The sequence below is a fragment of the Mastomys coucha genome, unplaced genomic scaffold (genome assembly GCF_008632895.1).
Source record: "Mastomys coucha isolate ucsf_1 unplaced genomic scaffold, UCSF_Mcou_1 pScaffold5, whole genome shotgun sequence".
In the NCBI taxonomy this organism is placed as follows: Eukaryota; Metazoa; Chordata; class Mammalia; order Rodentia; family Muridae; genus Mastomys; species Mastomys coucha.
The window spans coordinates 38,663,096-38,689,435 of NW_022196911.1; the positions used below are offsets into that span (position 1 = coordinate 38,663,096).

Below are 26,340 nucleotides of genomic sequence, written 5' to 3' on the forward strand. Positions count from 1 at the left end.
AGGGCTTTCTATCCCGCAACCTGCCACAAGGACTGTTTCCCTGCAATGCTCGGCATGGATGCACGCTGGAGAGCACAATAAAATACTCACTGAGCCCCCTTTATAAAGAGGAACTCGTGCGTATCCAAGGGTGGCTTTTCTGGGGCTCCTGTGGGAATTGTTTGAAAATCTACCTCCCCATCCCAGGACAGGCTGAAAAAAAAAAAAAAGAGAGAAAGACAGGTGGAAGCGTCTGCAGGTTGGCAGGAGCAGCGCATGCGGAAGTCAGAACTTTCTGGGGGCGTCCTGGCCGCTGGATCCACGCGCGGCGCACGCAGGTGGCGCGGCGTCCCCCGCGCCCCAGGATCAAGGGGGCAGGGTGACTGGGGATCCCCCCAAGAGTCCCAGGGAAGGTGAAGCCTAGCCTTCCGCCTGGGCGAGGGAGGAGGGTGGGCAGGAAGCGCAGCCCAGCGCCGGGGAAAGAAAGACTGCCATTCCCAGCCCCCCGCCCCGCGGGCGCGGGGCGCTGGCGGCGCATGCGCGAGGCCCGGCCCCCAATTCCCCGAGCGAGGGAGGGAGGCCCCCGGCGGCCCGAACTGCGAGCCGCGGCGGGACCGAGCGCACGCAGGGGCGCGCCGGTGGCCGGGCGGGACGAGCTGCGGAGGCGGCGGTCGCGAGCACGAGGGGCCAGGGTTCGGGCGGCTACCGGTGGGCACTACGTGCCCGGTGCGGGAAGGGACCCGCCACCCGCGGCCCCCCACGCGGGGACAGCGATGCGTGAGTCTCGCCCCGGCTCGAGGGCAGGATGTGCGAGCAGGACAAAGGCTAGGCGGCGGGGGAGGAGTTGGGGACTCTGAGCCAGTGACCCAGCCAGCCCCGGGAGAGCTACCGCAGCCGGCAACTTTGCAACTTTTGCAGAGGGGGACATTGGATATTCTGCAAGTTGTTGCACACAGTTCCAGATCGACCCAGGTTGGGCGGGCGGAGGGAGGGGAGGAGGGACACTACTGGCCCTTCAGGACAGCGGGGCGATAGCCAGCTCCACCGTGGAGGGCAGGAGGGGGCGCCCGTCCGGGACTGGGACAGGGACCGAGGAGGATCAGGGTCACCGAGGGCGGGGTGGAGGAAGTGTCTCCGGTCGCTGAAGCTCCTGGTGTCCTTGCAGGGTACGCCCCGAGATCCCGGTAGCCTCTCATCTGCGGCGGTGATGGATGAGCCGTGGTGGGAAGGGCGCGTCGCCTCGGACGTACACTGCACTCTGCGCGAGAAGGTCAGTCACCCCCGCCCTTGTCACTCGCAAGGACTGGGTATTTAGAGTCACTTTCGGTCTCGAGTCTTCAGGATGCCCCGCGTGGGAACTCAGAACTCATCTCTTGGTGCTTTTCTATTTGTGCGCCTGCTCCTTTACCTTCACGGAGAGTGTGGTCTTCCTCCAGGGAAAGGACCTGGAGATCCAAGAACTTGAAGTAGGTTTTGCAAGAGTGCAAAGCACCAGACAACTAAATGAAGAATAGTTCCTATCCTATTGGATTTCCTTCCGAGATTACTTTACATAGTACAAGAATGGAATTTTAAAATATACTGTGTATCCATTTCAGTGTGTATATCAAAGACACATAATACCACATACTATACACGATACTAATTTTCCCCTTTATTGTAATAATGATGAAGCAATTGCTTTTAAAATAAAATTATTAGACTGGTCCCTAGCTCAGTGGTAGAGCAGATGCCTAAATAAGTTTATGTAAACGTAGTAAAGTTACAGTTCAGTGTAAAGAAATATTAGGTAGACGGTGGGACTTCATTGTTAAGGAACTGAATGATTGAAATTTAAAAGTCAGGCCTGGCATAATTCCAGCACTGTGGAGACATCAGAAGGATCTCCACAAGTTCAAGGCCAGCTGAAGCATCCAGGAAGCACAGGGCTACATAGTGGGACACTTTGTCTCAAAAAAAAAAAAAAAAAACCGAGAGAAAGAAAAGACACACTAAACTTAACTGAAAGAGGTTGCAGACTAGAAAGCTAAGGGAGAAAACACAAACTCCCCTGCCAGTTGGCCTCCTGTGGTAGAAGGTGGGATGGCTGAAACTTGATCCCCTCTCAATTCACCTCCTGAGGCGAGTCGAAGCTGCTGTTAGCCACTGGGAAGCTGGGTAAACCCAGAGGGCTGGAGGCTTCTCTGTTTCTTCCTTCCTGTCCCTGGGCTGGGAAGGATTGTTTAGAGAATTGGTTTGCCAAATGGAAGCAGAGCTACTGTGACAAAGTACTAGAGGCTGGCGGGCATCCTGCTGTGAAAATGTATTCTCGGATGTTGGAAGGATACAAAAGATGATCTTTCCTTTTGCTTTTGAGATAGTCTTGTTATGGAGCCCAGGCTAACTGTAGGTTTACTGTATAATCCAAGCGGTCCGCAAATTCATGGTCTGGTTGCCTCAGCCTTTTGAATGCTCTTAACTCCCTCAAAGTATCTGCCTGTGTGTCATCCCCTGTCTAAAGGTCTGTGTGTGTTTTCTCATAGAAGCCCACCCTAACCTAGTAGGATGTAATTGTACGGGTTCCTCTGAAAGGATATGACTTTCAAGTAAGGTCAGATTCTCAGGTTCTAGATGGACATGAATTTAGGGTAGAGGTAGTCTCAACTGGTTTGTCAGGCCAGTGTAGGACAGAAGTTGTCTTATTGGGGCTCGTGGGTCCCTGCAGAATTGGACTCCCACTTTCAGCACATACATACTCAGTGTCTGTGGAAGACCTTTTATAGCGTCCCCAGATTCTCTGGTGGGTGGGGGCGGGATTTGCCTCATTGGGGAGTGAATCTCTTCTAGTCACACAGATGCTTTATTTTTTCTCTCTCTCTTTTCCTCTACCTGCTGACCTGTCTTTCTCTGGCATAGCTTTCCCGTGTTACTTTGCTCTGTCCAGAACAGAATGTTCCAGTCTGAAGATCTGGAGACAAAATTGGGTCCTGGTGGTTCTTTGCAAAAGCAGGGCATGGGAGTGAATGCGTTTAACTCAGCTCTCAGAGGCTGGAGGGTCAGAAGTGCCAGGCCAGAAAGCAGAGCCAGAGGAGGTAGGGTTGGTTGTACAGGAAACAGTGTATCCTTAGCCCTTTCGAGAAGTACTGGCTGAATGCAGGTAGTGAGGGCCACTGGAGAGCATGCCTTTCTGATTTAACAGAGTTTAAGTGGTTGCCATTTCTGCTTGTAGCTTAGGGCATGGAGGGAAAAGGCTTTGTGGAAACAATGTTAACTCCAGAGTTACTTCCCTGAGACACTCCAGGCTTGAAGCTGACCTTAGGGTCAAGTCTCATGTCCTTTTAGTTACAATGTTGCTTTTCCTCCAAATACTATCGACTGTCTTCTTACTTTTTTTCTCCCTCTTCAAAGGTGTTAAAGAACGTTTAGCTTGGTGGAGTTTTGAGTGAACACACATGGTAAAGGGACTGGTACCCCGCCGATCTCCTGTCTTTGAGGACCAAGGGCTGGCCTTTTGTCTCTCCCAGACAGGATTTTTTTTTTTTTAATTAAACATCAACTCTAATAATGTGTTCCCAGTACTACAGAACAACTTTCCAAGTGCCTGGCACACGCTGGACATTCACCCTTTGTTCACTGTTGAGGACAAACACAAAGCATGTTTGCATACAGGCTGTCCAATTGCTTTTGTGGAACCACTAGCAGCCATCCTCTCCTGGTGGCTGCAGAGAGTACAGCTGCCATCTCGGGAATAGTAGGAGCCCCACTTTGTTGGATGAAAGAGTCTGGTGTAGCACCATACTGACAACGTGGAAGACTTAATACCATATAAATAAATCTAGGTGCTGTATGGAAGCTAGCAACAGTTATCTCCTGAGCTAATTTACCTGCTCTCAGCCCAGATGCTATGGCTCGTTCTTTCCCTATAACCAGAATTCCATTGTGTCAGTTTCTTGCTTCAAGACCTCTTGTACTTTAAATAAAATTCTCAGGGGACTGGAGAGATGGTTCAGTGATTAAGAACACTGTCGGCTCCTGCAGAAGACCCAGGTTCAATTCCCTGCACCCACAATGGCTGCTCACAGCAATCTGTAACTTCCGTCCTAGGGTATCTAGCTCCCACTATTCTGGTTTCTGTGGACACTGGGTGCACACAGTACACAGCTATACTTGGAGGTAAAACACCTATTCCCATGTCCAAATAAAATTGCCAGTCCATGCTATTACCTGGAGTGCCTGACGTAGCCTCCCTGGTCTACTCTCTTATCTTGTCTCGTCTCCCTCCCTTGGAGCCACATGGACTTCCTTTCTTTCCCTTGAACTTGTCAATAGTCTTTATGCCTCAGGCCCTTAGTACTGGCTGTCCTTTTGCAGTTTGTGTTTCTCAGTCTGTCTCGCAGTAACCTCCCAGTAATTTATTATTCCCCCATGGGATTATTAGATCACCCTGCTTTAGTCTCTTTATAGCATTTACTCGTTTCTGAAATTGTCTTCCATTAGTTTGCTATCTTTCCCCTGATTCTAAAAATATATGCTTCACAAGAGTCTGCCTAAGTCCGTCTCAGGCTGCTCTGGGGCCTTGATACCTAGAATGGAGGCTTCTTTGTATGTTCAAATGATGACAATGAATCAATCAATATTTTCTCCCATAAACTAGGGAGATATTGTGTTTAGGAATATAAGGATCAACGGAGACAGTCTAAGAATATGAGCTATGTAGAAGGTATATGTGTCCTGTCTCGTGTCCTGTCTTCCTCCATAGGATTATTGTGTGGGAGACCAGTCGACTCCTTCATATAATGTGCCCTCAGCTAAGGCTTGGGTTTGTTTCTCATGGGGTCCCTAAATGTGACAGTGATACCTATAAGAAAGCTATTTCAGGGTTCTGGGGGCGGGGGTGGTGGCTCAATAGATAAAGTGCTTGCCATGCAAGTGTGAAGACCAGAGTTCAAATCTCCCTTGTAATTCAAACACTTGGGAGGCAGAGAGAAGCTATCGTAAGGGCAATGGGAACTTCCAGGTTCAGCAAGAGACCTCGCCTCAATAAATAAAGCATGAATGGAGAAAACATTCCGAGTTAACTTTCAGGCATCTTCATACATGTACACTCATAAGAATGACCACACACATGCAAACATGCATGTGAGCCACACATGTTCCATTTGAGTTTTTTGTTTGTTTGTTTTTCTTTTAAAAGGCATCTTAGCTGTGTGTGGTAGCACACAACCATAATTTCAACACTTGGGAAGTGGAGGCAGGAAGATCAGGAGTTCAAGGCCAGTCTTAGCTATGCAGCAAGTTGGAGGCCAATCTGGACTATATGAGAATTTACCTTACCCCCCTTTCCCAGAAAGAAAAAAGGGTGTTGACATCGTATGAGACCAGTGTGTGATGGTGGGTAAGGCTCAAAGTTAAAGGGCCAAAGCAGTTTGCTAAAAGCCCAGGGATGAGATGGCTCACCCAATGGCCTTCCACCCAGCCTGAATAGGCATCAGGAACTAATTGGAGGCAGGGTATCTTTCTATTGAATGTCTCTGGAGAAATGTCTCCCACTTCTCCCTTTCCAGGCCACCTCTATCCCACACTAAGCCCTTAAATTCATCCCTTCTCAGTCCTGTAGCATCTCTAGAAGACCCCTTAATCCTAAAACATACTGCCCCCTAGCCCCGCCCCTTCCAACCTAACTGCTGCAGGTTGACCATTAGCTGTAGCTTCTACAGGAGAATTGGGTTCACCTATGCACTGAACATGAGAGACAATCATATCATGGGAGACATGGAGGATGGCGGCAGTGATATTTTTTTATGGCCTATACCCTCTTGAGTATCCCATTAAAACCTAGAGCTACTTTTTTGTTCCCCCAGAGAATGCATCCTCCTAAGTTTAAAGTTAATACAGTCCTTAGTCTTCTACCTAATAGGTTTGCATAAGCTTGGGATGCACATAGACGTAGGGCACAGACAGCACCTACCTTGAGGCTCACCTTCATCTCGAAAGCTTTGCCCTCCCCACCATGTGTCCTAGCCCTACTAATCTTGCACCTACTATTTTGTGATCTTTTTTTTAACCTGTGCAGTCGTTACTTTCTCCAACTAGGCTGTGAGCAGCTTGTGGGCCATTGTGCCGCAACATTCCCAGGCCAGTGTCTGGTGCAGAGAGAACTCAGGAGCCGCTGCCTTCCTTGATACAAACAAAGCATGCTGAGGAGTTAGAGAAAGGAACCAGGTGGACTTCACTGGGCCGTGTTGCGTAGATAGCTGTGCAGATGTGTTTTTCTGGGACCCTGTATCTGGTCTTTGGCACAAATGGGCTCCTGGTTCACCTGAAGCAGACCACAGTGCTGGCTGCAAGGTCAGAGCCAGGATCAAGGAGAAAGCCCCTTCTTAGCTCCCTAGACACCTGGGTACTCTGCTCTCAGATGATGATGGGAGGGCTCATAAGAAAATAATTAGCCACAGAAGCAAGTGTCCTGTCCTAGACCAAAGTACGCTGTAAGCTTGGGAGAATGACTACATATTGAGCTCAGATAATAGAAATAATTTCTCCCAGATCTCAGTCGGGGGTGTGAGGCAAAATCAATTTGCCTTCCTGATTTTGTCCCCAAATAAGCAACAAATATAGATAAAGCTTGCTCTCATCTGCTTTGGACTTATGTTCAGTTTATAGCCCTTACTCTCCAATCGGGAGGAAGGGTTATGAAAGCAAGCAAAGAGAGTGTTTGAGGACCCTTCTTTATGCCTATGATTTAATGCTGGCTTGGCATTAAGACCTGACTTTGGAGGTTTTAGAGGTACATTCACCCTCCCAAAGCCACAAGGTCATTTCCCACCTTGGCATGACATAGTAGATCTAGTTTTCTGGGCTCTAAAGCCTACAAGCTTTCCACCAGATAGTCCTGTCTCCTGGAATGGAGTCAAAGAGTGAAGAGTGCCTAAGAGTCTACTCATCCTGCCCCAGATTAAGATCTTCAGCACCTTGCCATCAGGCACATTTCTCCTACTTCCTGAAACTACAGTGCACACTGAGAAAACCTTACTAAGTGAGACTTAGGCTCCCAGTTGCTTTGGTTTTGTTTGCAATGCTGGGGATCAGACCCAGGGCCTGTGGTTGCTAGGTAAGCACTATTCCACTAAGCTATGTCTCCAATTCTGTGAAACCATGTCTTTTGAACCAGTGGATTAGTAAAAAAACAAAACAAAAATTTTTTTTAGTAGTTTGTGATTGCATTTATTAGAGTTATCTTCCAAAACAGGGACAACAGAGGTTTTGTCCCGTGGTGATGCTATTGGGGCTGCTATACTTAATAGAAGTTTTACACCTTGCTAGGATCTGTCCATGTCTATCTTGTTGATCCTCACCTTGGTTCCTGGGCTAGGATTCGCCCATTTTGCAGTGGGGCCCTTGTAAGGCACAGAGTGAATAACTGTCTTAAATTTACTTTCTTGGGGAAAAAAGTGTTTTAGCAAAGAGTAGAAACATAAGCTGAGCCAGAAGGGGATTTAAGCTCTGTCCTTCAAGACAACCGTAGTGTGTTTTGTTACGCTATAGTCTCAAGGAACTATGCTTCTCCTAAACCACCCCCAGAAGATAGCAGCTGCAGGCGCTGGCCTCACTCCTGCCATTTGGAAAGGCTACTGTCATGAGCAGCCTCTGGTCGATCCTTGCCTTGAGGAAACCTAGCCTCTGCCACCACCTGCCCTTTGGTAAACGGAGCAGTTGTTGTTACTTGTCAACTTGTTCTCTTAAATTCCTTTAATTTCCCTACACTAGGCCAAGCCTCTGTCTCCCTTAAAAAAAAAAAGTGCTCTAGGTCCATGTTCAGAAATCTGACTAGGCCAAGCCTAATGGTGCAGGCCTTCAAACCCACTACTTAAGAAGCTGAGGCAGGTTGGAAGTTCAAAGCCGGCCTAGGCTACAGAGCAAATTAAAGGCTGGCCTAAGACAACTTACGGATATCCTGTCTCAAAAGTTAACTTTAAAAGGGTCAGAGGAAAACTGGGTGTAGTGGCTCATTTTGTCAATCCCAACACTCAAAAGACTAGGCCAGGAAGACTGCCTTGAATTTAAGGACAGCCTGCGTTACATAGAGAGCTCTAGGCCATCCTGGGCAACGTAGTAAAACCTTATCTCAAAAACACAAAATAAATAAGCAATAAATAATGATATAAAGGAAGAGAATACAGCTCAGTGGAAGGGTGCTTGCCTAGCCTTCTTGAGACCCTAAGTTGAATCCCTAAAAGAGCAAATAAATTAGCCAATAAACAAAACAGTCCAGCTTGGTTACTGTCCACTTGGATTTTCCACTCCCTTTCCTCTTTTGGCTTCCAAACATACCCAGGGCCATTTTCCATATGTCTGAGACACACCCATTTCTTTAAATAAAAAGAGATCCTGGCTACTGTTGATGGTTGAGTCGGCCCAGTGTAGAGCTAAGAGTATTGGTCTTGTCAAGTACCGGCCTGCTTGTAGCAGCAGGGCTACTTCATGGCTGTGGTAAGCAGCTGGCCTTGGCAGTTTCTTCCTGAAGTGACTACAATTTAAGATGATAAGGCTTTTCCCGCTGTGTGAACTGCAAAGCTGACTTAACACTCTGTCCAGAGTAGTCAAGCCCTGTTGTGCACCTGGCTGGACTGAAGGGAGGGAAGTTTATTTATTATGGGGGGAAGGGTCTAGCGGGGGTGGGGTGGCATGGGGAATGAGGGTGGCAGGGTCTTGGTCAGTAGTGAGTGCACTAGCAGAGACCACCCACCTGGGAACAGCTTCAAGAACTGGCTCCATTTATTGGGGGAGAACAAAGGCTATTTAAACCTTTGGGGGAATGAATGTACATCATTGGCAGGCCAGGGGTGCTGGGGGTGCCTCATCTGATGAGGAGTACATTCCAGGTACTTCTGGACATGATCTTAAAAGGGGAAAGGAAGTTTATTTAGCCTGTCTACTGGCTAATCCTCTGGTGTGGCAAAGGTGTGGAGCCTAGGGTTACCTGCGCTGGGACATTAATGCCTGGGGCAGTGGCTGGGAGTAATCCTATTCCTGCCCATCTAAGGACAAGATTTCCAGGTTTGGACATGCTTTGATACACATCCCCACCTTGACCCCTCTCTTCCTTCAGGCCCGCTCCTCCAGACCCATAGCTCCCTGGTCCCAGACTTGAGTTGTTCAGGAGGAGGACGCTGATGGCAGAAGAGACTATTCAAGAAGGACGCAAAGCTTCTGGGGGCCTAAATGGCACTTCAGATGGCATTCAGCCCCTGACGCCAGTGAACCACATCTGTGTGTGTGTGTGTGTGTGTGTGTGTGCGTGTGTGTGTGATATTGGGAACTGAGGACCTCACACATGCTAACTAGTAGAGCATACAATGCTGTACCATTGAACTATATTCTCAGCCCCACCCCCCCCTTTTTTTTTTTGTCCTTTTTGTTTTGAGACAATACAAATAGCTGGAATCACAGGCCTGTACCATGAAGCCCAACCCCTTGTAAATGTCTCGTAAGAGGAGTGTACAAAATATGAATGAGGACTCTGTGTGTGCGCTTGAAACCTCAGGCCTTTGGGCGCCAAAGTAGTTGGTGTGAGCTCAGGACCCAGGGGAGACTTGATCTCAGGGCTTCTTGTCCCATGGAAGCCCGATTCTTTTGATTTCTGGGCCACGCACTGTCTCTGAGAGAAGACAAGGATGTGTGCTTTTAGTGCCCCTGCAGTCTCTGAAGCATAGGGTGCAAAGACTGGGTTGGCAATGTGATTGCTAGGGAAGCCTGTACTCAATAGCTAAGGAAAGGCTGTAAGGCTGGAACTGGCCCTGAGCCTTCGCCCCTGGCTTGGTCTTTACCTTCTTAAGATTCAGCCCCTTGGGCAAACAGGAATGTAGTCAGAGATTTTCTAGAGTGTATACACTTGGCAAAATGAGGTGACACTAACCTGTACACACACACACACACACATACACACACACATTGCAGTTGTCAACTAATCTCTTCTCTAATCATCCTAGCAGCAGCTACGGCCATGTTCATGTCCTGGGTTCCCAAATGAAAGACACACAGAACGCAGACTTATATCTTCATATGCCTTAAGCAGCTCAATGGCTGGGCCAAGCCCAAACCTCCATGTGGCTAACACCTCCCCTTTGATATTCCTGAAATTTCTATTCCACTGTTGCCCTAGACCCAGTTGGGAGGGGGCAGGGGCAGGGGGCCTGGGGCTGCTCTTCCCTGGCTCTTACATGCTGGCTGTCTCTCTGTCCTTTACTTCTCAGGCGTGGCAGCTACTCCATTCCTGGTATGGCATCTAACTCCTTCCTTCTCTCTCAATCCTTTGCTCAGAAGTTCTAAAAGTCCTGCCTCCATCTCCCTGCCATTGGCCATTATTAAATAACTTAATTTTGATTATGAAACTATAACTAGTCTTTATTTACCAATCAAAACCAACTTGGATCCTCAACATCTTACATACAGACGAACAGATTCCTGTGTAATTTTGGAGACCAAATTAACATAAATAACATTAGACCAAACACACAAAACACACACACACACATACACACATACACACACAAGGTGGGGTGAGGGACTTTGTTTAGAAAATTGCAAAAATAAACACAAGAGAAGTTGGAGGGATAGCTCAGTGGTTAAGAACACTGGCTGCTTTGCTCTTCCAGAGGACATGGGTTCAATTCCCAGCACCCACATGATAGATGACAACTATCTCTAACTCCAGTTCTAGGGAATCCAACACTCTCTTCTGGTCCTCCTGGGTACTGCACTCATATGATGCACAAACACATACAGGCTAAACTCCCATACACAATTCAGAAAAAAAAAAATCCAGGCAAGTTGTGAACCCCTGAGCCTTCTGCTGTAGCCACAAGTCCTAAATTAAGTGCCACTATGTGTAGCCCATGTCTTTAAATTTTCATTGCCAACATCACGCACCATGTTTTACTTTAGGGTTGTATCATGGTTTGATTATTCTTCTTGCTGTAGGATTACATTCCAAAGCTTACTTGCTTATACCAAGTTTTTAAGTGTGACTGACATACTGGCACATAGCAAGGTGTACAGGTCTGAAGTGTGAGTACAGTACGCAGCGTATTATGAGTTTTCAAAGCTGCATATAAACATGTAACTAACACAATCAACTCAGAGGATGTTATGGTTACCAAAGAAGCCCCTTCCTTGTTCCCCTCAGTCATCCAGTCCTGACCCCAACCCCAGGCCATCCCTAATCAACTGCTTCCTCTTACAGCTTAGACTTAGTCTTTCCTAGAGTTCTATGAGCATATAAATGGAAAAGCACATGCCCTCCTCGTCTCTCTCTTTTCAGCTTAATATGATGGTTTTGGATTCATCATTTGTCTTTCAGGACTATAGCAGTTTGACCAGCCATTGGGCTACTTTAATCGAATCACTTAATTGTCTATAGAATTGTGGTGATAAGCCTTATCTACCTGTCTGTCTAGGAATAAGTTCCTAAAACGGAGCTGTCGTGTGACAACATATGGTCATTAAGAACCTTACTTGTCACCGGTCAAATTCTCAAGAGGGTACGGCAATGTATGCTATTGCTGGTGAGGACGCCTGCTTCCCAGTAACTTGGCTGGCCTACATAAAATCGCTTTTAAAAAATGAGTGCCCTTGGATGAGCTAAAGCGATGTCTCATTGGATGTGTGTTTAAAAAAGACCAGGATCCCAGAGCAAGAAGGACCCCCAAAACAGAAAGGCATGGGCAAGGGCGCCCTCCTGCGCCCCTCAAATGCCCATGAACTCCTAGTTGTAGCAGGGAATGGACCCCACAACCCTGTGAGGGGTTGGGAGTCTCTGCTGGCAAGCTCTTGCCCCTTCTTAACCCTGGCGCTGCAGTGTGTACTGCAAGTGGCAGGCGCTCGGTAATTGGATGCTTTGGAAGCAGAGTTTCAATTATCCTGAGGCTCGGGGTCCCTTGCAGGTCACTGGAGCAGATGGTGCCAGAGTCTGGAGTCATTAGAGTGAACCTCCTAGATAGCCTTATCTTCTCCAATGCGGCTACTTTTAGTCATAAGAAAAAAAAAAAATTCAATCAGTTCAGAGCCCCTCTGACTCTGGATCTAACCATTATGATTTTTTTGTTATTATTTGTCGGGTCTGTTGCCCTTGATTTTTTTTTAAACTATTAAAATTTTTTTTTTAGACAAATGTATTTTGCACTCTCGGTCTGTCTGCCTCCCCCAGTGTGTGTGTGTGTGTGTGTGTGTGTGTGTGCATATTTCAGGCCCTCCCTATGCAACCTTGGCTGGCCTAGAACTCTTTATATAGACCAGTTTGCCCTTGAACTCACAGAGATCCACCTGCCTCTGTCTCCTGAATGTCAGGATTAAAGATGTGTGTCACCCTGCCTTGCTTACCTTATATTTTTGAGACAAGGTTTTTCTATTCCCTACACTAATGGCCAGCAAGCCCCAGAGAGCCACCTGTCCCTGCCTCCCTTCCACATGGCTAACTCCTGAGGGCGAGGGCTGCATCTCCTTGTCCTAAGCAGGAGGTGCTGTCAGTGCACGTTCACCAAAGGTGCTTTATGCAACCAAAGACTGTGCGTTATGGCCCACTGCTGGCTCCCAGGGCTTCCCTGTTACCACAGTCTGGAGGGACAGGTAGCCCAGGTCCATAACTCTATCATACTTATAAAAAAAACAACCTCAAGACCTGAAACATGTGCCTAAGGCCCCTAGTAAGTAGGAAGGTTATATTTATGACATCTTGCTACCTGCTGTCCCCAGAGTTTCACCTTAGCGAAGACGTAGCTTTGCTGTTGTTGTTGTTGTCCCTGTATATCCCTGGCTGGGTTAGAACTCTTATGTAGTCCAGACTGGCCCCTAACTCACAGAAATCCACTTGCCTCTGCCTCCTGAGTGCTGGGATTAAAGGCTTGACCTAAGACTTACTTTTAATGGGCGTTTGCAGTGAGTCAAGAAGTTGATGTCTGTATATGCAGAGACAGTTGCAACTGGTGATGGCAGCCCTCGAACTGATAACAGCTGGGCTATCGCCCAGCTGGGCGAGAAGGCTGGTTGGTGTTAGTTGTACAGATTTCTGACTTTGTGCTACAGTCTCCTTTTCTGCTAACTCTGGTTCTGACAGAGCTACAAACGAAGACTCGATGCTGGGAACATTTAGCCCTTGTGCCTTCTCATCCACTTCTCTACATGCATTTCCTGAGCCCAGCCACAGAGACAATGCTCCATCGCCCTGCATATGAAGGAGTTGAGTTTTCAGAGTTCTGTGTATTTACAGACGGAGTCACTATGTAGTCCAGGCTTGCCTCAGACTTGCCCACCTCCTGCCTTAGCGTCTGGAGATTATAATCTTGTAAAATTTCATCCAGCTCTTATGACTGCTTTCAAAGCTAACTGTGAAGTTGTTTCTGGGAAAGCTTGTCAGATCAATGGGAATACCTTGCCACGGATGGGGACCACCCAGGAGGTAACATTTCTCATGGAGGAAATCCTACTCAGGAGAGAAGAAGTCAGTGTATCCACTATTAGGCTCTGCTGCCTCTGAGTCAGGGGTTGGGGGGAGGGGAAAGCAGACTTCAGATATCTCTTTGGATCATCTTAGCTTTATTGGCACTAACCAACTGGACTGCAGAGTGTGGTCCACTCTGGGGCCTCTTCATCTGCAGCACTTAATGAGCTCCATATATAATCTGATGCATCCTGATGCTCTGTCAGAGGAAACTATATCCCAGAATCTGTCCTGAGAACCTTAGCATACCTGAGGACATTCATATAAAACTACTTACGGCCATATACTAGTGGCTATAAGAGCCGGTAATGACAGCATACCTTTAACCAGTGTTTATTGTATGCTGGGACGTTGATGTCTGTAGCCAACATTAAACGGGTGCTCAACCGTCTGCTAAGAGATGGATTTCCCTTCTGGTGCTAAGCCCTCTTGTGACCCCCTCTAGTGGGTCCCATGTCTTTATAGATGTCAAGTTCTGAGAACTGAATAACTTACCTGAGTCCACAAAGCTAGTAGGTTGAAAAGTTCAGTATGACTCTGCACCATTCACCTCCTTTGCCTATTGAAGTATAGAGGATGTTGTTTGAAAGATGGGGGCAGGCAAAAACAGGTATGAGAGGGGCTGCTCAGGACAGCATGGGACAGCCATGCAAAGCATGAGCCCCACAGGAGCTAGCCTGGTGATTTGGAGGAAGATAGGGAGATGGACCAGGAGTGTTGGCTTTTGGTGTGCTGGTCTCCCTAGAAGTTCACACCTGATCCCCAAAGCATATAAAAAAGCGTTGAGAAGAATGTGAGGCAGGTATACTGGCTCACAGGTATTGGACCCTGCTTATCAAGGGTGTTGTGGCCATTCAAGGCAGTGGTATGTGACCCAGTACAGGAAGAGGCACGAGAATCAAGAGAACCAGTGGATAGAAGCGAAAAGCTGTGTGTTGCTCCTCGGTTGGAATACAGGAGCTCTGTAGCTGGGTGTGTCCATTGTTTTCACAGCAAACATTGTTCTTGGAGAGTTTCAGAAGGAAACACTGTCTAGTGATGCTGAAGGACATGCTGCCCACCTCAGGAAGTTTGCTCTGTACCAGACACCTTTACAGGGTGCCTACCGGAGACTGCCTAAAGAATCCCCTGTACACATAATTTCATCTGGTTATCAAACTTGCTTCAGAGACACTGAGAATGTGTGCAGTCCAGTTGGTTAGTGCCTGCTTAGCATGCACAAAACTCTGCATTGTATCCTCAGCATCACGTAAAACAGCATGGTGGCACATACCTATAATTCCAGTTCTCAGGAAGTGGGAGCAGGAGAATCAAAAGTTCAAGTTCAAAGTCATCTTTGGACACATAGCAAGTTGGAAGACAGCCTAGGTTCCTGTCTGAAGAAGGAAGGAAGACAGGGAGGAGAAAGAAATAATTACTCAAACATTCCTAGCAGCCCTTTTATGTGGTACTTTTCATCCATCCCCCCCTCCCAACTGACTGTGCACCAAGCACCAGGAGCCCCTGTGACTGGAATGTAGCCCTTTACCCTTGTTGAGCCGGCTTGCAAAGTACATGGAAGATCTATGGCTGTCTCCTGAACTCTTGGTTCCTTGAGTCTGGAGTTTGAGAGATGAATGTAGTTGCCAGGACTGCTGTAACAAAAAAGGAGCTCTGGGATTTACAACAGCAGGAATGTGTCCCCCTGGTTCTGAGGTACAGATATGTAACCATGCTGTCACAGAGGGGATCCATTCCCACCTCTCCCACTTTCTGGTGGCTGATGGCAGTCTGTGATCCTCCTTGGCTTTCAGTTGCATCTCTCTTGTTCTTTGTCTTCACAAGATTTTCTCTCTTTACGTCTTTACGTCTTCTTTTTGTGAGTCTGTCTTTTTTTTCCCCCAGTTAAGAAAGATTTAAGATCTATCTTACATGTGTGAGTGTTTTACCTGTATGTATGTCTGTATACCACTTACTTGCATGCCTGGGACCCTTGGAAGTCATAAAATGGCATTGGGTCCCTTGGGCTCATGGATAGCTGTGAGCCACAGTTGTTCTGGTTCTGGGAACTGGGCCCTGATCCTGTGTAGGAGCGAGTGCTCTTAACTACCGAGCCACTGATCTAGCCTTATTTTCTTTCCTTTAAAGGAAGAATCCTAATCCATTATGACCCCATTTTAACTTGATTTAACCTAAGAAGATTCAGTGTCTAAGTACAGTCACGTCTGGAATTCTAGGTAGACACGGATTTGAAGGAGACACTGATGAGCCCTGTCTAGGGAGGAGCCTCTATTTGTAAGCCAGTGTTCAGTAGTGACTGGTGCATGTTGTCAACTGACCATCATTTGAGGGACTCAGGAGTGAGTGGGCAGGGATGCAGAGTCCTCATTCATAAATAGTGTTGGAAGTTAGTTTCCCACTGATCTGTGGTGGTGGGCTTCACATTAAGGTGCCTAGGAGAAGCCATAAAATGAATCTGAAGATGAAAGACAGGAGCTAGGAGTCTCATTGACCTGCTTTAGCAGAAGAGTAAGCAGCAAGGCTGACCGGTGTCACAGAGCACTGTGCAGGCCTTGGTTCAATCTCCATCAGAGAGAGGGGGAGCAGGGAGAAAAGAGGAGAAGGTGCTGCTCGCTGGGCTGGCTATGAGAAAGAGAAGGGGAGAGGAGGGAGTAAGGGAGAGAAGGAGGGAAAGATGAAGACAAGGAGGTGATGGAGGAGGGACCCAGAGAAGAGAACTCTAAGGACCAGATCAATTACAAACCAGTGTGAAGTAGGGTCACACTGGTTCGACCCTAGATAAGAGGGTGTAGGAGGATGAGTAGCCTCATTCCAGGAGGTGTGAAGGATGTGGTCTTAACAGGAGGCTGGCTGACACGAAGACCTTGGGAAGGTGGGACTGTGATGAAAGCCACCCTGAATGTTATCTAGGGGTGTTAGGAGGCCTTAGGGACATGTGTGGGATAGCATACCAGTGAAGGGTGAATAGGCAGGCATGTGTAGTGTACGGTCACCGTCAGATGTCCTGGCTGTACCTGGGCCTGGTACTGAATGCTGATTAGAGAGCCAGTGACTGTGGCTCTCAGGAATGAGAAGCTATGTGAAACTCATATGTGGAACTGCCATTTGCTGAGGACTCCAGGGGGCCCATGACTGATGTCACAGGCGTGACTTCCCACCCCTCTGGAAGGAAGTTGGGCCCAACTTCTGCAGAACGGGATGTTACTGGCACTGTTGGTTTTGAAGGATGTTGAAACAGTGTCTGAGTAGTGGGTGTTCATGTCCTGAAGATCCTTCCTCAGGCTGAAACCGAAGGCTGAGAGAGAGCAGGAGGGGAGGCTGGGGGCTAACTCAGGCCTTTGGAGAGCTTCCCCGCCACCTCTGCATATTCTTTTGGGGTTTACAAGTTCCCACTTCCTCCCAGTCACCTTAGCTGCATATGATGTTTCCTCAACTCTTGCTTTATGATAAATAGACAGGCTCTCAAATGATGTATTTTAAGTCTGACTATATGGCTGTCAGGTAGACTTCTATATTTATCAGAAGGCTATGTAAAATTGTTTCTCATAGTGAGAAAGCCAAACTCACATGAAGTCCTGGCAGATGTGTAAAAGCTTGGCGAGCTGGATTTCAGTCAGTAAGAAGAAAGGCCATGTCCCTTAGTCTAGAAAGCAGTAGCACAGGGCTTTCTTAGAGGCAGTAGGTCAGTGTTTACAGAGGACTGGAAGCCACCAGAATTGTATATAAAGTATTTTGAGCCAGGCAGTGGTGGTGCATTCCTTTAATCCCAGCACTTGGGAGGCAGAGGCAGGCAGATTTCTGAGTTCAAGGCCAGCCTGGTCTACAGAGTGAGTTCCAGGACAGCCAGGGCTATACAGAGAAACCCTCTCTCAAAAAACAAAACAAAACAAAGCAAAAGTATTTTGTATGAGATGGAATATGTATGTGCATGTAATCCTGACCCTAGTCCCGGTGCCCTTGGTAGCCACCCAACCCTTGGCTGCCTGAGGCTTCCTCATACCAGCTTCCACAGCTTGTCAAAGATCCCTCTCAAACTGCTAATGCCATGGCCACAGGGAAATTCTTAGTGAGGCAGTTTGGCAGGTGGAAGCTGCAGTTCTTAATCTCTGAAAGCTTTTTCTAAGTCTCTGGGCTTAGGGGAATCATCAGATTATGAAGCCGTGGGACAGGGATTTTCATCAGAGTCCCGCCTCGAGAAATGCTCTGGACTCTCCTCTTCCCAGCACACGCTGATGATGTGTTCATCATCCAACCCCCTAAAGCACTGTTTCAGTCCAAGCTTTCTGGCATGCTGGTAATCTGCACGCCCCTCCCCCAAGAGAGGTGGGAACTGTGGTATTCTGTGGCAAAATCAATTTGACATACAGTTCCCCAAAATTGTATAAGTATTCTTCACCGAACAAATGTTTCAGGGACTGTGTTGCTGTGTGTTTTTGGAGTGTGCGAGGCTGTATGTGATGTTTCCGAAACTGGCCCATAGAACCCTTTTTCTTTAGGAAGCATGTCACGTGGAACACATGCTGGGAAACATTGGCTTTGAAGTGTCTGATTGATCATCATTTTTTTCATGGTCTTCTTAATATGTCTAGTTACATACAAAATAATGGGTTTCATTATGACATTTTCATGCATATGCACCATGGTACTCTGCTCATGTTTACAGCCCTTCTGGAGCCTCTTAAGTCTTCTGTGAAAGCATCTGCCCTATCTACACCTAGGCAAGACAAATGCTTCCTCTTTCTCCTGGACTTCCGACCTCCCCTGGTCTTCATGAGTGTTACAGTTGCCCACTGTAATGAGCTTGTCACCTGCCCTCACCGATATAGTTCTAATATGTGACATTCTCAAACATAAGAGCTTTGGGGCAAGTGTTGAACATCTCTTTCGTATGTATTAGGTTCACAAGCTGAATGACATGAGCTTAATCCCCACAGTAAGTCTGTCAGGGAAGGGCTGTGGGAGTGAACGAGTGAGTCAGGAGCCATGAAGAGATGAAAACCCTGAGCTACTTAGGGAGGGATTGACAGAGCTTGGCAGGGAAAGGACTTTTAAAGCCAATGTCTGAATAAAGTAATGCAGACCAGGATACCGTGGGTGAAAAGTGGGGGTATCATTTTCTACCCCTGATGGAGGAAGCCAGTGTAGACTGGAGGCACGTCACAATGCACTGACCTTCAGACGCCAAGGTTTCAAGGCATCTTTGACCTAAGTGGCTAAGTGACTACAGCGATGGCTGCCTCTGAGCTGCCGCCGTATGCACCTGCACTTGGGGCTGGCCCTGCACACGAGCACTGCCAGCACTTTCTGAGGCCAACACAGACATCAAAGAGTTTACTACTCTACTCAGGGAAGGGTGGCGGAGGGTGGGGCAGATAGCTGGGATCCTTGCACACCTGGCCAAGACATGCCCATTGCCAATATATGTGACTCAATGTGGGGGCTTTGTGCAGGTTGTGATTCGTGTCTCCTTGCTTGTAACCCTCTTTCCACTGGAGGACCGCCGGCAGAGCCAGGGAGGGGCAGAAACAGTGGTTCCTTTAAATATATATTGTGTCCATTTTCCCTTGTTTTGTGTATGCGGTTGAGTGTATCTGTGTGTGAGCACAGATGTGTACACCATGTGTGGAAGTCAGAGGACACCTTGCAGTGCTTGGCTCTCAAGTTTCCATAATGCGGGTTCCCAAGAACCATCAGACAGGGTGGCAAGCATTTCTACCTTCTGAACTTGCTTTCTCACTGGTCCCAGGAGCCATGGTTCTAAAGCCTGACTTGACGTCACCATCTCCCCTTCCCTCCGAATGGTTCTTCCTGGCTTAGAAGTGCTGCTCCCATGTCATAGCAGGGGGGAGTCCCTCTTTGGGCAGTCACACCCCTACATTGGTTACCCAGAGAAGGATGAAGGATAGCTAAGGGGAAAAGGGAACACAAAAGGCCAAAGGCACAGGAAGGATTTCCCCCGCTAGACATTCCATTCATTTAGCCACACATGCCTTCACCTATTCAAATAGGTATTCATTAGCCCTTACTGGGTGGACAGTGTATGGCTGCATTTCATAAGATGGAGGGATTTGCCGACTAACACTTTGTTTGAAATACCTGCTGGTTGTGAGAAACTCCTGAGATGTTATATGGGACAGAGGTTGGGGAAGGTCTCTCTAAAAAGCAGTGGCAGAACAGAGGTTTTACCGCACAACATTGCCCCAAAATACTATGCAGCCGTTGAAAATGTTCAAGGAGTCCTTGTGAACAGGAAGCTGTTGTGTGATTCTCTGTTCTGAAAATTGCATGAAGGAAACTCTAGGGGATTCACTGTCCTTTGCTGTGCATTTCTCTGAATCAGAAATCAAGCATCAATTGAGTATTCTGGTGAAAAGCTGGAGAGATGACTCAGTGCTTAGGAACGCTTGATGAGCTTGAAGAGGACCCAGGTTCAATGCCCAGCATTCACTTTGGGTGGCCTTCAACTGCCTGTTACTCCAGCTCCAGGGCATTTCACGCCCTCTTCTGGCCTCCAAGGGCACTGCATACAAACGGTGCACATAAATTCATGGAGGTGCACACCTGTGTACACATAAGAACGTAAAACGTAACTACTCGGTAGTTGGAAACTACTAAGGAAGACATTGGCATGCTGTGTACATTGTAGAAGGGCACAATGGATTGCTCACTAAGCAGGGTAGCTTCACAAATAAAGAGCTGATTAAAGGGGCAAGGGAGAGAACCTTTGAGTTTGGCCTCAATATAGGAGTGACCTGGTCCCCTCCATACCTTTTCTTTTCTTCGAGCTGGAAATCTAGTGATTGAATTATAAAATTATATTTTGATTTTTTTTTTTTTAAATTCAGACAATGTTGAAAAGTTTGAAAGCAAAGCCCATGCAAAATATTGGCCTATTTCATCCCCTGCCCAGATAACCACTGTGAGCATTTTGGTGTGTCACATAAGAAAAAATATTTTTTTTTTAGTCAATAGTAATTATTAAAAAACAAACAAACAAACAGAAAATGGCCGTGATAACAAAAGCAGGTTTTTATAAGGTACATTTCCCTGAATTCTGATGGCCATCTGTCCCTGGCCTCCATCTGCTCGTCCCTATGTGCACCTGGGACAGAAGGCACTCCTGCCTGGCTCAGGTGATAAGGAGCCAACATCTGGGGAGTTGGGATCCTCAGGAAGCCCCTTCCAATCTGTCCCTGTTGTCTCTCCTCCCTCCTGCAACCTTGGTGCTGGCTCTGCTGGTGCTGAGAGGAAGGTCACCCTGCCTGGCAACGTTCCTGCAGCCCACCCTGCCAAGCTGGTTGTTGATGCCTGCCAAGCGCCTGTCTGATCTTGAGAGAGCTTTGCAAGCCGCCCTGGGTAGGCTGCTCCTTTGTCCCTGAAATCCAGGCCACTCGCCAGGGAGGCCCTGCTTCCTGTACTCAAGCTGCTGCCGCCCTGGAAGGCTTAGGTCAAGAGTGCTTGGGGAATGAAGAATGCAGATCCTTAGGGCAAAGCCCCATAATGAGGGAGTGCCTCCCCCCCCCCCCCCCCCCCCCCCCGCTAATTGGGTTAGCGGCGGAATCAGCTGGACTTCCAAAGTTAAACCAGGCAATGCTGCAAGCCCTGTACTGCTGTCCCTATGACAAAGTAGCAACCTTTGGGGGGTGGGGGTACACAGGAAGAAGACCAGGCTCAGCGTGACTAACTTCATTTGGTTTGAGGACCCTGCAGAGCAGGCTAATAGACAGTTGTCCTTTTCACCAGAGGTCTCCTTGGTCCCAGCTGTCCACATACCCCAAGGTAGAAAACTTTGTTCCATGTTACGCAAAGTAAATTTCCTTTACTTTGAAAGCACTCTATTCCTTCCAGTAGACTCTGGGCCTCAGATAAACCTCTGCTTATCTGGCGTTTGATTACTCAGCTCCAGGGAAGGGCCATTCTCCGTTCTCACTCGGATGACTGGTGTGTGCCAAATACATTACATTTACAGCAACGTGACCCGTATTTCTCAGACAAGGTCGCTGAAAGTCAGAAATCTGTACCTAAGGTTAGCAAATGGTTAGAACTGAGTTTCCCAGCCAGAGCTGACTTCACAGTTTGGTTGGAGCTGCTACCACATACCGGGGAGTGTTTCATGCAAAGGACAACCATTCTTTTAAAATGCTCAACATACATTTTTCAGTACCTGCTTGTGTGTCTGCCGTTAAATTGGGTGTGGGGCAAACTGTATATGTAGCTCTTGGCCTTGGCTCTCTGGAGTCTGTCGTTCAGTGGGAAGACACATAAGTAAGCAGAATTGAGGCCATGACGAACAAACCCTGGGAATGTAGGTCAGTGGGTTATGTGCTTGCCTTAGCATACAGGATCTCTAGTGTCACATAAGTGCATGGTTGCATACACCTGTGATCTGTCATCCCAGCACTTGGAAGATAGAAGCAGGAGGATCAGGAGTTCAAGGTTACCTCTGACAATATCTCGAGTGGGGGGGCCCAATATGAGCTACATAAATACACCTCTCAAAAAGGAGGCGGGGACAAGGAAAAGGAATAAGCAGAATGGGAGGGGGAAAGAAAGGAGAACCCTACTTGATACAAAAGAAGTCAGGAGAGCCTCTCTGCGAGTATTCGAGGGTCTAGATGAAACAGTAAAAATGTCTCCGAGAGACAGCTATGACTGTCAGGATCTTGTCTGCTTGTGCATAGCCTTTTCTAAGAAGCCCTCCCCTTCCTGCCCCTTGGCGTGCACTGCCACCTGTTACCTTTTCCACATCTTTCTCTAAGCTTCCTTTTCCAGAAGCTGCTCTAAGTAAAAGAGCCTTCCTGCGAAGCTCCCTCACTCCAGGGTATCTGTTTTCTCACTTGAGAGGGAGGGAACTGGAAGGCACTGAGCTTGGCTGTCTTGAGCTCTGAGGGAGGGAAGCCAGGACCTCACCTATCTGACTTGTGCCTTATGGCTGCGCTGCCCTGACCAGGTTAGCATGGTCTGGGTAAAGGTCATTTGGCAAAGGCTAACGTGGCAGCTGCATCCTGACAGACTGCACGGGCTGAATTTAGAGCCCTGTCCTTAGAGGAAAAATACCTAGGCAGCTGCTGAAGGCTGGGAGCGATGCTCAGGAGGCTGCAAGTCCAGGGCAACTGCTGCTCCTGCCTGCCTGGCTTGAGCCCAGGACTGGGCTGGCGCAGAGATCTTAGGGAAGGTTTCTCAGGCAGGTAGAAACACTAATCTAAACCTTTCTATGGCTCTTCATTTTTCTCAGGGCAAGATTTCTTTAGATCCTACAAAGCTGGTACCTACACACCTTCTCAGTCTGCTTTACTTAAATGCAGCCTGCCTGGCTCCTTTTCTTCCTAATTTATTTTTTTTACTCACTTTTTATCCTGATCGCAGTCCCCGCTTCCTCCTCTTCTCCCAGTCCCACCCTCACACATCTCCCCCATTTCCTTTCCCCTTCTCCTCTAAGGAGAACACCTTCCTCATGGGTATCAACCCACCCTGGCACATCAGGTAGCAGGACTAGACAAGGCAGCAAGACTTGGGAGGCAGCAGAGCCAGGGTCAGCCTTGTTAGGGGACCACATGGAGCAGGGGCTGCACATGGATTTCTCTTCATAGCCCTGACTGTCCTAGAACTCACACTGTAGACCAGGCAGCCCTCAAATTCACAGAGATGCAACTGCCTCTGCCTCTGCCTCTGCCTCTGCCGAGTGCTGGGATTAACAGCCAGCTTTTTAAACTACATTAGACATTACTTATGCTTTGCAGGTACTATTAAGCAATCTTCTGTTGCTCCATCTTCACAGGCAAATTCCTACAGTTCCTTCAAGGCTTAGCATTCTAGTTGGACAAGGCACACATTAGTGATTCCAGCCCTCAGGAAGCAGAGACAGGAGGAGCTAACATTCAAGGCCAGACCAAGCCAAAGAAAAACTTGTCTTTGTTTCTCTTCTGATATCCCCCAGCATCTTCCAGGCCCAGAGCTGTGCCTTGAATACACTCTCCTCCCTTCGTTCCTCACAGTTAGTTATTAAGCAGCCTGCTGTCGTATTCATACTGAGTTGCTGGTGTTTGAAACCCAACACTAAAAGAGTTTGGATTCTTGGAGTGGCCACACAAATCCACCAAACAGTGTAGGCAAAAAGATGGCAATGGAGGCATCCATTTTCTTAATTAAAGCTGGAAATGAAATATCTTCATGACTTCAAAAAAAAAAAAATGTTGGTCTCCTCATGGTGGTTCACACTTGTAATCTCAGAAACTACTGGACCAAGGAGGGAGTTTAAAGTCAGCCTGGGCCAACTTAGCAAGTTTGAAGTCAGCTTGGATGACATTGTTAAAAGACTGACTCAATCAATCAATCAATCAATCAATCAATCAATCAATCAATCAGCCAATCACAGTGACTCCCACTTGTAATTTCTGCACCTGAGAGGAGGTCATGGTGGGATCAGGGGTTTAAGGTCATCCTGGACTGTACAGTGAATCAGAAGCCATCTTAGAGTGCAGGAGACCTTGTCCTAGAGAAAAAAAAGGACAAACAAGCCATTTTCTGGGTCACACAGAGCCATCAGAATTATGGAACTCACAGCAGCTGCACTGGGTCTGCACAAGAATGGGCCTGTCAGCAGTCAGGCATGGACAGGGGAGGGGCTCGGGGAGCCTCATTCTTCTCTCCGGAGAACTACTGCTACCCTTGGCTGGAATTCCTTTCCAGGGGGAGAAGCTAGTCTATCCCTTCTCCTGAGGTCTCAACTACTCAACCACAGTTCACCCCAGAGGAACCAATGAGCTTATGTGGCTTCCTTAGAATATAAAAGAGGGTTTACTTACAAGGTGTAAGTGCTCCCTCCTCTGAAAAAGCCACACCTGGAAAGCCTTGACGCAGCAGAGATGATGGCTTGGAAGGTGGAGCATCCCTCCCAGAAGCTCCCCAATTCTGTATAGTCTATCCCCTCCCAGAAGCCATGTGTAAAACAGATGGAAGAGAATGGCTAGATACTTAGGTGAGGGCTTTGTGACCCTGCATGGGTATAAACAGGCAACAAGCCCAGCTGGGATAATCCTTTCGCAAAAGGGCATAGTTGAGTGCCCCAAAATGGTATGTACTTAGAACACTTACTCACTTACTCACGTTGTACTCAGTTGTGTACTCACTGGTGACCACACTAGGCTGTAATGGATAAGTCCAATCTAGTGTTCACACAGATGGCTCTGGTTAAACTAAATGAGTCACACACACACACACACACACACACACACACACACACAGCAATGTACAGTGACACACGCATACGGAAATGTCAGACTGAAACCCGTTATTTTGAAAGTCTTCTGCCTTCAGCCCCCTGGCTAATTCCGCAAAGCCTTGGGATTAAAGGACTTTTTCAAACTCGCTTTCTTCAGGAGTGAGCCTAAGAGATAGGAAGGAATTTATCCAGGCTCCGTGTATCTTCCGTGAGCAAAGCTCTAAGGCTGCAGAGATAGCTAGCTGATCCTGACCTTTTGACCTCTGAGGACAAGCCAGAAGAGGAAAAAAAAAACGGTCAGGAGATCAGAGCCTAAGTTTCAACCAAGCCAGCCTCCTTTCCTCCCTTTAGGGAGGACGGATATCAAGAATCTACAACTTTGTCGGTCGCGCAGTCATTTTGTTGTCTCTCTTAGGTCGGTACTCGGGCTGGAATTGTTGGCTCATGTGGTAACAGAGTGTAGTAGGAGGATTCGTTGATCTGCTTCCCATAGAAGATGCCCCCTCTGACTCTCCTACGACCTCCATGCAAGGCTTCCAATTTGCCCACATTCTCACCAACACTTGCTTGTTTTAAGCTTGTTTTTGTCTTGTTTTGTTTGTTTGTTTGTTTGGGTTTTTTGTTTATTTTTTGCTTTTTTGCTTTTGTTTTTTTCCATTTTTAAAGCAATAGCCATCCCAGGGAATGTGAAGTGTTATTTCCCTTTGATTTGATTTGTGTTTCCCTGGAGATTAGTAATATTCATACCTTTTTGTTTGCTTACCAGCCATTTTTAATCTTCTTTAAAGAAACGACTTTTCATCCTTTGCCTATTTTTTATTTGTTTTATTTTTTAAGATTTGTTTTTATTTTATATGTATATATGTATATATGTGTATGTGTGCCGGTGCCTTCAGAGACCAGAAGAAAGTATCAAATCCCCTGGAGCTGGATTTACGGAGGTGGCTGTGGGCTGTTGGCTTGGAATCGAACTCAGGTTCTTGGGAAGAGCAGCAAGCCCTTAATTGCTCAGCCACCATGAAAGTCTAATTTTAAAATCAAGCTTATATTTCTTTTTTATGCTTCTGCTTTTGGAATTATATTTAAGAAACCATTGCTTTGGAGGCTGGAGAGGTGGCTTAGCAGTTAAGAGCACTAACTGTTCTTTCAGGGGACCCAGGTTCAAATCCCAGCACCCATGTGACAGCTTACAACTGTCTATAATGGCAAAAATCTGACACCCTCACACAGGCATATATGCAGACAAAACACAAATGCATATAAAAATTTAAAAATTAATTAAAAAATAAAAAAGAAAGAAAGAAACCATTGCTTTAAGTTCAGCAATGGTGGCACATGCCTTTAATTGCAGGACTTGGAAGGCAGAGGCAGGAGGAGCTGTGAGTTCAAGGCCAGCCTGATCTATAGAGCGAGTTCCAGGACAGCAAGGGCTACCCCGAGAAATCCTGCCTTGAAAAAACAAAAAGAACAAAAGAAAGAAAGAAAAGAAAAAGAAACTGTTGTTTTGTCTAAAATTGTATGTATTTACTTCTGTTTCCCTTTAAGAATTTCACAGTTTCACGCTTTACATTTATGTCTGAGTTTGCCTTACTGAAGCCATATACCCAGGGCCTAAAATAATGCCTCCTGCATGTGTACTGAGGGAAATGTGTGAAAAGTGAAGTGT

The 26,340-nt window shown here is 47.2% G+C and overlaps 1 protein-coding gene across 2 annotated transcripts in view; it reads left to right on the forward strand.

Annotated features, from left to right (window-relative positions):
* Positions 1-311: 311 nt before the first annotated feature.
* Ccnjl (cyclin J like) overlaps positions 312-26,340 on the forward strand; it is a 63,316-nt gene continuing 37,287 nt past the window's right edge. The window contains exons 1-2 of one of the 2 annotated variants that reach the window (XM_031352238.1): positions 312-392; positions 1,145-1,249. In XM_031352238.1, the coding sequence (XP_031208098.1) occupies positions 1,187-1,249 (63 nt within the window). In that variant the 5' untranslated portion in view covers positions 312-392; positions 1,145-1,186. Of the gene's footprint in view, positions 393-540; positions 757-1,144; positions 1,250-26,340 lie in introns of those variants that run through there. The other variant, XM_031352237.1, reaches the window with a different exon arrangement.